This window comes from Meriones unguiculatus, chromosome 10 (assembly GCF_030254825.1).
Source record: "Meriones unguiculatus strain TT.TT164.6M chromosome 10, Bangor_MerUng_6.1, whole genome shotgun sequence".
Classification (NCBI taxonomy): Eukaryota; Metazoa; Chordata; class Mammalia; order Rodentia; family Muridae; genus Meriones; species Meriones unguiculatus.
Window position 1 is genome coordinate 64,560,767 of NC_083358.1, and position 12,120 is coordinate 64,572,886.

General features: G+C 40.7%; 1 protein-coding gene across 9 annotated transcripts in view; it reads left to right on the forward strand.

The window, feature by feature from the left end:
* Positions 1–12,120, forward strand: part of Bmpr1b (bone morphogenetic protein receptor type 1B) — a 323,473-nt gene that overhangs the window by 293,587 nt on the left and 17,766 nt on the right. For all 9 annotated transcript variants that reach the window (XM_060392619.1, XM_060392620.1, XM_060392621.1 and 6 more), the window contains 3 exons: positions 940–1,078; positions 7,857–8,049; positions 8,843–9,140. In XM_060392619.1, coding sequence (XP_060248602.1) covers positions 940–1,078; positions 7,857–8,049; positions 8,843–9,140 — 630 coding nt within the window. The remainder of the gene's footprint in view (positions 1–939; positions 1,079–7,856; positions 8,050–8,842; positions 9,141–12,120) is intronic.

Here is a 12,120-nt window from a genome sequence, read left to right on the forward strand (position 1 = left end):
TAAGTGTAAGATTCGTACATGCCGTTTCACACTCAGAGCGCGATCACTACACAAATAGTTTTCACTGCTGCTTCCTGTCAAGGTTTCGCATCACAGCTTTCTTTGTCCCTATATATTAGTTTTATCTGAAAATATCTATCACCGTTGACAAAGGTTTACCCCAAAGAAGCTATACATAGATGCCTGTCTCGTTTCTGTTTCAGACATTCCAACCACTCAGATAAACTTTCCATCTTAAGGAAACATGGATGATTGGAAAATGTATTGACTAATGATGAGTTAGGTTTGACTCTAAGAAAATAAAAACATATAGGAGTCCAAGCGCTTTCTGTAAAGCCTTATTTCCTGACTACAGATTTCTCTAGTATTAAAACCTTTATAGAGTAAACATCAAAATGAGTTTAGTTATATTAAGTTTTTAGCCCAGAACTTTTCTAGTCTGTGAAATGTAAAGTTTTAGATATCTAGGCCATTTGAGCATCCGGGTATTCAGCTGTACCATTCTGTAAGTGCATCAGTTAGTTGATGAAGATGAATTTTTGGAAGACATTACAATAGCATGTTTTAGGGCCTAATTTTATGTCATGGTTATTATATCATCTTGTACATCTTCTTGCGTGAAAGGATTTCCTGACATTCTTTTATAAATGGAAAAAGAAAACAACATTTAATTACTTAGGGAACTTAAAGGAAATGCTTCTCGGAAATGGATATTGGAGCTATTTGGAAATGCCGTCAGAATATAATCTGCTTGTATACAGCATTTGAAAGACACAGAGAAGAAAAATTGCGTATGATTGAGTAAAAACATTACAAGGGTAGCAAGCAGCACTTGATCTTGTGTTTATTGCTGTACTCCTTGATTGATGTTTGTCTGTGATGTTTTATATCTGTCATTGCATTTCAGTTTATCAAACTATCTCCCTCGTTCATGCCTAGGTATAAAAGACAAGAAGCCAGGCCTCGGTACAGCATTGGGCTAGAGCAGGATGAAACTTACATTCCTCCTGGAGAGTCCCTGAGAGACTTGATTGAGCAGTCTCAGAGCTCGGGAAGTGGATCGGGGCTCCCTCTGCTGGTAGGAGAAGAATATTACATGAATTCCAAGGAAATGTGTTCTCAGAGGGAAAATCGGTTTTGCATTACTTAAACTGCGCTGTGGACAAGGAGAAGGCTTAGTGCCCATGGGCATCAAATCTTAGATGCAGGGCTTCTTCATAGCATTTGACAATCAGAGAGTGAGGTCATTTTATTTTATTTCTTAATGTATGTGTCTGTTTACAAGCCAGACCCTCAGACATCCTCATCAGGAGTGAGCTGGAGGGCGGTACAGGTGGGCACCACTGCCTTCTGGTTTTGGTGAGGATAGCGTCATTTTGACCTGGCACCTGTGAAGCCCCGTGAAGGGAGAAGGCTGCACGGCAGCCGCAGTGTGAGGTTTCAGGCTGAGCTATGTCTTTTCCATTCAGGAGAGGTGAAATCGCTCCTTGTCAGCCCCGCCAAGCTTCAGCGAGAACTTACTCCAAATCAAGACATTTGCCTGGCTGAGAAAAGTGTCTGATTCTTTTCTAGACCGAAAACAAAGGTAGTTGGAGTGAAGGGTGGAGGTAATTTTCATGGAAACTCATCTCCTTAATGAGCTTTGTTGTACTAGAGAGAGAGGAGGAGGTGAGAGGAGATAGCACATACGTGAATGTCTGGGCGCACACATGTCATATGTGCATGTGGAGGTCAGGGCAACTTGCAGGAATTGCTTCTCTACCACGTGGTAGTGGAGGATCGAACTCAGGCCCAATGGCAAGTGCTTTTACACACTGAGCCATCTCGCTGGCCTCTAAGGAACTCTTAACTCTCAGACCTCAGGGTTTGCTCCTGACTTGTATGTCTCCTTGACTTGTTTCCTTGACTGAAAGCCTGGCATCTACTTTTGTTGTTAACAGTTTTTAAGATCGAACAGAAACAACCAGTGCTTATGTAGCCATTTTAGCTATCATAAGAAGAAGACTAGAAGACCAGGTTGGCTTCAAACAAATCCACCTGCCTCTGCCTTCCTGAGTGCTGAGATTACGCCCATTCACCACCTTGCTATAATTGCTATATTTATAAGTTCTGTAGTATTGTATTTTCTTTGTCAAGAAAAGTACAAAATCCCTTTGGTACTGCTCTTGGAATTGTGATTGATTTGATCTTAACTTCAACTTATCTCATTAAGCTGCAGTTACCTTTCTATAGTCTCTGAATACTGCTTTTGATCTTTGCCAGGCTATGATAGTGTAGCAGTCTAATACCTCCCCTTGTCTGTAGATCTTCCTTCTTGGCTTCATGTGGATAGCATTTGAACTCCACCTGACTCCTGCGCTTTCCTCCTGCTTCCTTGTCTGCAGCCTTAGCCCCAGCATCATGTCTGAGCAGCTGTTCTCCAAGCAAAGCAGGGGTACCTGTCTTCACAAATGTAACGGCTTTGTGCAGCGGTCTTCTAGTTTAGGCCCAAGGCCTAAACCCTTTGTGGTTTTACTCTTATCACTTCTCAGGTACCCCAGCCTAGAGCCTGGCAACAGAGTGTATCTGGTATATCTTTTGTTGCAGTTTAAATGATGTGCCTTCATTGGGGGTGGAATATACTCCATCATATTCACTTCCTATCTCTCTGGGTGTCTCTCTAATCCATTAATCAGGACGTTCAGTCATTGGTGTTAAAAGCTTTAAGCTCTAGATTTTTACCATCTGCAAGTTTCCTTTCTGTTTCTGTATTCTTGATCCACCCATGTCCAATATCTGGCTTTTCTCTGGATCTGCTTTTTGTTGCTGCAGCAAAATACGTAAGAAAAGCCAATTCATGGGAAAAGTCTTAATTTTTGTTTATTTTTTATTTAATTTTTATATACTGTTTTGATCATGGTTTCCTCCACCCACAACTCCCCTCAGAATCTCTGCCCCTTCCCACCCACCCCTCTTTATGTTTTCTCTCTAGCACGTGCTCTCTCTCAAAACACAAAATAAAGCATAACAAAACAAAGAACGAAACAAGAAACTAATAGCACAAAGTACCCAAACAAAACAAAAGCCCTCAGAAAACTCATGGAGCCTGTTGGCCAACTTCTTACTTGGTGGCCAGTACCACGGGGGTGGGATCTGCCTGGAATGTGCTTGCTATACCCAGACACTTCACTGAAGAAGAACATTTTCCCTTTGCCAGTAGGTATCAATTAAAATAGTTTCTTGGCTAGGGGTGGGACCCTGTGTCTACTTCCTCTTCTCAGTGCTGGGATTTTGTCTGGTTTGAACTGTGCAGGCCCTGTGAATGCTGCCATAGTTTCTGTGGGTTTATACGTAGATTAGTCCTGTTGTGTCTTGAAGACACAGTTTCTCTGGAGTCACTTGCCACCTCTGGCTCTTACAATCTTCTTGCCTTCTTCCCTTTGTCCCGCCCCCCCCACATAGATCCCTGGGTCCTAAGTGGAGAGGTTTGGTGAACACATCTGATTTAGGACTGGGTGCTTCAAAGCCCCTCACCCTGCATATTAGTCAGTGGTGAGTCTCTTGTGTTTATTCCCATCTACTGCAAGAAGAAACTTTTTTGATGAGGGAAAGGACATCTAATGATGCCCTTTTCTATGGGCATATCATTAGGAGTCATTTTTCTCTAGCAGAATAATAGTATTAGGTTTTCCCTTAGGCCCATGACTAATTGAATATGAGATCCTTGGCCACTTCAGGAGAGTCAGATATGGGTTCATTCTCATGGAATGGGCCTTAAATTCCATAACAAAGTTGTTGGTTACTCACATAACATTTTGTCACTATTGTACCAGTGTATCTTTTAGGCAAGTCACTGTTATAGTTGACAGGGTTTGTAGCTAGTTATTATTGATGATTGCCTTTCTCTTCTGATGGTGCCCCAGAGTTGTTCATAATATAGATTCTCTGGCCAGATTGGCTGGGTTGTCCAGTCCAGACATTGTCCTTTATAAATGCATTTTGTTTGACTATCTACAGTATTCCCACAAGGTAGGAAAGCCATTGATACTTAATGATGGATATAGATTTTAAGAAATGCATCTCTAGACAATATTGTTGCCATGTAAACATTAAAGCATGTTTTTACACAAACTAATATAGCTCTGTTACCACTAGGGAATTTAATCTTATTAATCTTATTAAATTTAATCTTATTAAAGCCATCATTGTTTATGCAGATCATGGTTTACCAAAAATAAAACTAAAAAGCAAAACAAACCAAAAACCCCAATATGTATCACTTGACTGTACTAGAAACATATCCTTGCATTAATTTGGGGATATAAACCAACCTAGTTAAGTTCATCATTTGACATATGAAGAAGCCAGATTCCATTTCAGACTGGGAGTCCATGTTATTGACATTTTAACATGCGAAATAAATATTAGCCAAACAAAGAAATATGTGTAGATGGCAGCCTTAAAAAAGAGACTTCCAGAAGGCCTAGAACCATGAAAAAGTAATGTAATGTGGTCTCATTATTATAGGTATAATAATAAACAATGGAGTGGCACACAATAGTCAGTATTGTTAAGGGAATGATAACCTCACATTAAGACTAGTTGCTTACTTATTGTTTTAACACAGTGGGAACTTTTTATGCTTCAACTGTATACATATACTATGTGATAGTGTTTTCCAAGTTACCTTTTGAGACCTTTCTTTTTAAATATATTGTCTATATCTTCCCCTTTCAAAAAGAAATAATATAGCTATTTTATGGATTAAGATAGAATATGTTTTTCTTGTGTAGCAGATACTTATGTGTTGTATATGTATACATTTAATAGATAACATTTAGAGTATTATTTGTATATGTTTGGTATATATTATCTAATAAAATACTACTATTATATCCCACTTATCAGACCTCATTAGGGAATACAAGATAATTTTTTAACTCAACTGTGAACCTCTTAAATTTTTATTTATTTTAAAATTTTATGTGCACATCTCTGTGTGAGCACAAGCTCTTGTGTTCCATGTGCATATATACTAAGATGAGTCTGTGATGGTTAGGGGACAGCTGTCGGAAGTGAGTTATCCTGCTGTCTTACTGCAGCTGGAGATAAGAACTCTGATTGTTAGTCCTGGACACAAGTACTTCTAACTACTACTGAGCCATCTTGCTATCCCAATGTTAAGGCTCTTCAATGAAGTCTAGTAAATGTCTTTCCCGTTTATATTTAATTCAGCCTAATAAAGACAAATATTTGTGTATATTTGTGTTTGTGTACGTATGTGTGTATTGTACACTCAGTGATAGAGTATCTTACACTGGTCATAAAAACCTGCTTTCTACTCTCCATGTGTGTCCACAGACTTACACATAGAAAACAGAAGTGTAATCATTTAAGGAGATGACATTCTTAAAATAGCGATGCACTCCTTGCATTTTTATATATGTATGTATAGTAGTTATATCCAATGCACATGAGATAATTATCTTGTTAGAATCACGGTTATAGTGATTACGTATTACAGACATATGGTGGTCATTTTTCCGTGGCTGCACCTGAGCTATCCAACTTTGTTTGGGCTCAGAAGGTCAGAGGGCTAGAGGTTTTAGTTTGTGCTTACCTGTCTTCTTCCTTTGGGCTTGTCGTTGCACACTGAGGTGGAAGTTCATGGCAGAGCAGAACTATTCACCTCATGGAAGAGAAGGGAAGCTAAAAACGGAGAGTCCTATATTCCCCCTTAGGGGCCCATTCCCTGTGACCAGCAGAGCCTCTACTTGATCCTATCACCTAGAGTGCCACTTGCTCAGCTGGAGACCAAATTTTGAACACACAGACCTTTGGGGAACACTTAAATAGAAGTTATACACTTGGGGAGGCAGGAATACCTTTGTGAGCTCTAGGTCAGCCTGGTCAACAAAGTAAGTTCAGGACTACAAACTCAACTTTCAAGAGATTATGAATGTAATTTAGATTGAAATTTTATGAGCAGAAAGAGCAGAAACATTTGTGAAATCAGTGTTTAAATTTCAAACATGTGTTCAGGTTCTGTGACTATATAATTTCAAAATGTGAGTAAAATGTGGCTTCTGAGTCTAACTTAATGGCAGCATATCTTGGAGGTCTGTTGTTTCTGTCTCAGCATTGTCACTGCTGTCGGTTGGCTCGCTGGAGAAGACATCTTACTTGTAGGAAAGAAGCAGAGCTGTTGGTTAGGCAGGATTCCAGAGATCCACAGAACACTGCTGGCAAGTGTCTTCCAAGTGGATGGTTTAACTGCTTGGTACCTGGCTCTCGGCTGCCTAGTACTGGCTGGATGTTCCTGTCATCTGGCTGGGGCCATGGACAAATAGTATAACAAAGGTTACCTCATACAGAGTGCCAAACTCTGCATCTGTTTGTTCGCTTATTTTCACTTCACTTTATGCTTCCTGGGTCATTAATTTTTAAAATCTTAACTTTAGGAAAAACACTGTTTTACAAAAGGCTTCCATTCTGCTATCACTGTCATTCCAGTTTTAAGAATAAACTCAGAACATCTTTAGTTGATATTATTGCCCACCATAGAAACAGAAGAATCCCAAGGGATCTACAGAATAACATCTCTGTCCTAATCCTTAGAGCCTGTTATGTCGTCCTGCAGGAGGGATTTAGACTGCTAGCCTACGGACAAGGGGGCGAGCAGATTCTACACTATGGGGGTTCACGTATCACAATTGAATGTTCTTTAAAAATACAAGATAGAATCAAAGATTTAAGCCTGTATTTGATGTATCACTTTAAAGAGGACTTTGTATTTCCTGCGGTAAGATTTTGTACCATCATATGCTAGTGTGTATTTGAGACAGCTTATGTCCTATGGAGACCAGGCTGGCCTTCAGCTCACAGTCCACCTACGTGGCCTCCTGAGTTCTGGGATTACAGTTTTGTGCCCAGACCAGGTGGACAAAGTCCCTTCTACTTCTCAGATTCTATAAACTGCCTCCAGTGTTAGTCCTTGTAGCCAGGGACCCATCAATAAAGGACAGGTGGTCTAAACGTCGTCTAGACGGAGACAAACTTTCATACTGCTTAACTCAAAGATTTCCCTTTGTTTTTATGAACTCTTTGTATTCTTCAGACCTGTTTTGTAGATTTTTAAGTAAGCCTTTTCTCCAGCATGCTAACTTTCTTTTACTAGTTCTTCTGTTTAAACTGCTGTTTTCTGTTTCCATTCTGTGTTTTTTTTTTTTCACCGTGACAAGTATCTCTTCAAATGTGTAATTTTCTACTATCTTGCTTTGCTTGCTTATTCTTAATCTATTTTCTGCTCCTTAAACGTTCCCTGCAGTTGCCTGGCATTCTGTAACTGAAATTTCACTATATAATCTGAAGGGGTTCATTTCTCTTTGTTTTGTTTCTAAAGAGCTCTCCTTTCCCCTTCATCCCTCTTGTTTGTTCTTTTTCCTGTTCTTTAAGGGTTTTTAGAAATTTACTTGTGTGCCCAATGATTTTGTCTTGTTTATGAATTCAGAGTGTGTTATGTGTTGTTAGGAATTCCCTCAGAGTATTTAATAGATCATTATATCCGTGGAACATATCCGTCTACCATATTCTGAAACAACTTGTCTTTTTCTTCCCATGAAAATTGCACTAGGTAGAAAGGAGCGTCTGAAGACCTAGAGGCAGTATTTGATCATTTAAAGCTGACACGCACCCATCTGAAATGCATGGAAAAGAGAGCAGCACAGATTAAGAAGCGCAAATAACTAATGAGTATAAAGGATAATATGGACATCAATGTTTTACGCGCAGTCATTGTTTTTTCCCCTTCAGGAGGAAAGCTTAAACAGATTTGTAGTGCTGTAAATATACTGATGAGGTGTTTTGGACCTTACCAGGTGCAAAGGACGATAGCTAAGCAAATTCAGATGGTGAAGCAGATCGGAAAAGGCCGCTATGGGGAAGTGTGGATGGGCAAGTGGCGTGGAGAAAAGGTAGCTGTGAAAGTGTTCTTTACCACGGAGGAAGCCAGCTGGTTCCGCGAGACTGAGATATATCAGACAGTCCTGATGAGGCACGAAAACATTCTGGGTGAGTCACAGTCTACAGCGACATTGGGGGTTTCCTCACATTCTTCTGTCTTTCTTGTCACATCTGCATATGAACTCCTCTGTCTAGACCTATTATGAAGCTTACAGACATGTTATTTTGGCTCGGGCCCCAGAGCCAGTCAGCTTCTGAGGGTGACCTCACAGGAGGCCTGACTGAGTGCTCCACTGGATGCGCTGGAAATGCCATACTCTCCAATAATATATATATATATATATATATATATATATATATATATATTTTTTTTTTTTTTTTCCTTCAGAAGCAGGAAGTACAAATGAAATGCTAAATTTCTTAAGGTTTCGTAGGAACTAGAAGGACCATAATTTGGGTTTAGGTGTTCTGAAATATTATAGGGTATTTTTATTTGCAGAGTTTATTTATAGCAAGAGTTTATGCTGAGAATTGATTTCCCTTTCCTTTGCCCAGGCTGGACGTGATATGCCTGGGTCATTTGAGTAGGAATGGACCCAGTCAGTGACGCTTAAGTCTTCTGTACAACATGCCTTCCTCCTAACTGCAATACCAGGAAGGAATTTCAATAGCACTGATCAGAGAGTAGCTTCAGACCTAACCTCTTACTTTCTCTCTCTCCCTCCAATTTTGATCGCCTCTGCTTGGCATTAGTAGTTTAAGACTATCATGGGCATAGTCAGAAAACTGGGCAAGATGCTAAACCAAAGACATCCAGAGCGAAAGAATATCTAAGCCCATGAGTGATTCCTCATTCTCTCCAGGAAACATACCCAATTCCTTTTACTCTTTTTCCTTTTAGGGTTCATTGCTGCGGATATCAAAGGGACTGGGTCCTGGACTCAGTTGTACCTCATCACAGACTATCATGAAAATGGTTCTCTTTATGACTATCTGAAGTCTACCACGCTGGATGCGAAGTCCATGCTGAAATTAGCCTACTCTTCAGTCAGCGGCCTATGCCACTTACACACGGAAATCTTCAGCACTCAAGGCAAACCAGCCATCGCTCATCGAGACCTGAAGAGTAAGAACATCCTGGTGAAGAAAAATGGGACTTGCTGCATAGCAGACCTGGGTCTGGCTGTCAAGTTTATTAGGTTAGTATCCAAGTCAGCATTATTTTGAGATTATTTTTGTGCTTTCCAGTTTCTTTCCATAGCTCTGTCGTAAGATAATTAAGTGGTTGAGGAATAACATAGGCTTCAACTTTATTGGGGAGAAAAATGTCACCATTTTCTTGGTAACATGATATGCTTGGGTGAGCCCTCTTGTTTCTGTTCTCGTCAGTGACCTAGCTAATCAATTACTGGTGTTAGGTTTGCACTAGCAATGCAGCTGTACTGAAAAGAGTGGTTAATGCCTGTGCCAGGCAGTTTTATGTGAAGTTAACACAAGCTAGAGTCATTTTGAAAGAAGGAACCTCAATTGAGAAAATGTTCCAGCAGGATTGGCTTGTAGACAAGGCTGTGGTTCTTCTCTTGACTGATCATTGATGGGGGAGGGTCCAGCTCATGTGGGGGGTGCCCAGCTGGTAGTCCTGGGTACTATCATAAAGCAGGCTGAGAAATCCGTGCAGAACAAGCCAGTAAGCAGCATCCCTCCATAGCCTCTGCTTCAGTTCCTGCCTCCAGGTTCCTGCCTTGACTTCCTGCCCTGACTTTTCTGAATGGACCTGTAAGCTGTAAGGTGAAATAAACCCTTCCCTCCCCCACATCCAAGTTGCTTTTGATCAGTGATGTTTTAGCAAAGCAGCAGAGACCTCGAAGGTGGTGCCCGAGAAACTGCAGCCAGAATTCTACATGACATTTGTAAGTATGGGGAGGTTTCAGGAAGAAGCAGCAGCTATGTGGTGGCAAAAGCCATGCTTTATTTGTATGTAGTACAGTAAGGTCAAATTCTGTAACTGGCTGTGGAGAGTACTCCAGAGCAAGGAACAAAATAAAGCTGGTATTCAGTGCTCTTAGAGAATATAGCCCCTGGACACACATACTCCTTGGACTTGCTAATGGCAGAGTACAGACTTTGCAGGCTCCAGCATTGATAACCTCTGTACAGTAAGGAGGGTCTCACACCCAGGAGCTGGGATCCTGACTCTTTCTCTGTAATTGGTGTGACTCCTTTTATCTAGGACATGCATCCAACCTTGGAACCTAACACAAAATCACAAACTTAAAACCTAACTGTTATAAGTGCAGTCTTGTTGTTGTAACTCAGTTGCCTAATTCTCCAGTGTGAACTTTGTAGATTTGTAACATCTTGTTGCAATGGGAAAAGGTGGACATATTTTAGAGGAATTGGCTTCTCCAGGCTGAAAAGAAAGGAAGTTTCATTTGGGTGAAGAAATCATTGCATAACTACCTTTAGAACATTCAGTCTAGACTAACCCTTTAGGATATCTCTGACTCTTCTTGTGAATATTTTGCAAAGAAGATTCTACATCGTGTGGAGGACAAAAGGAAGAGCAGAGGCAACGATTAGGAGAAAGGACTAATGGGTTTCCATTTTCTTCTGCATGAAAAAAACTTAGATGTTATTTAATAATGAACTCACATAAGTAGAGGCCTTCACCATGTAGAAATAACAAATAAAAATTAAACAAAGAAAGTGAATTGAGTAACTATAAGATTGAGATATGAACCTCACACTATTTAATAACTTAAAGCACTAAATATAGTTTAACTTCAGAATTCACTTTGTGAAAAGCAACTCATTTCACATCTGCTCCACACAAGGAAACAAATAAATGCATGCAGCGATTCATCTGGTATATCCGTACCAGACTCTACTCTTCTATTTAAATGTCCCCAAAGCAGTGCGAGAGATAATAGCCCTTATCATCCTTGTCATTTGTGTCCTGCCCTTCCCTCCCCTCATCTATCTGATTGAGAAACCATTGCTGTATTCACCGGAAGTCTCATGGGACACCACTGTGCCTAGTACCCAAAGTGCTCTCAGCATCTCTCCATAATGTATCACTGTTCTTTAGGCTGCCTCTTCTGTCTCTGTCTCAGTCTCCCCCATTGGTTCTACTCATCTTTCACCCTTAAATATTTCCCTGTGTGAGATTTCCAGCCTTATCTGACCATTCTTCTTATCTCTGAATTTGGCTGAGCCGTGTTAAACTGTGGAGTGCCTAGGTTTTGATTTGCACAGTTGAAAGACTTTCATCTTCATGAAACTCATGCTTTACCTCACCAGGTTAGCCCTACAGCACTATTTCTAGGTCCTCGGGTAAAACATTGTGCATTTGCTTCCTTTTCTATCTTTCTGCTTTCCAGTTTTTTTCTTCATGCTGCAGAATTTATCTTCCCAAAGTGCAGTAGGGCATCATCATAATTTCATAGTTTCCTGCGGCCTTGGGTTGAAATGTAGTTAGGGTCCCTTGCTGCAGTGAACTCTTTTCTGACCGAGGGCTGTTCTCAAGATTAGTTCTCACTGCACTGCTTACCTTTCCCTATTCATTCTGAACATTCTACTTCTCACACCCCGGGGACTGTCACTGTGATTTTCTTACTATCCGTATGACTTCCATCCCCTATTTAACCACCACCCATCTTCTGAGTGTAGGGACATGTGTTATTCCTCACAGGCGGCCCCGTATAGACTGTCAAGGCATTTCTCACACTGCTGCAAGGATTGCTGGCTTCTTTTCTGTCCCTCGTGGTAGAGATTAACAAAGCACATGGCAGTCTAAGTTCCACCCCCAGGATTTTTGGCCATTGGCTCTGGAGGTGTCTTCAGTTTTGCAACATGGGTAATTGAATGAGTGCAAATGGACTACGCAAGGAAGAAAAGCCTGCTGTCCTAGCTTTGGAGAATTTCGCATTCTGGACTGCACCCTCCATAACTTTATATTGTATCCACACCTTGATTTCTATTTTTTTTGCAGTACTTAACTGCTGTGTTTTCTCCTCACATTGCACATTCTGGCTGGGGCTCAGCTTTTGTTTCTAGAGTCCTTGGCTCAGAATATCCCTGTCTCTCCATTTACATCTCCCCTGTCAGAGTTGCCTCACAATCATCATATCCATCCACACCTAGGCAGAAGGACGTCATTGATGGCCAGAATCCGCCTAA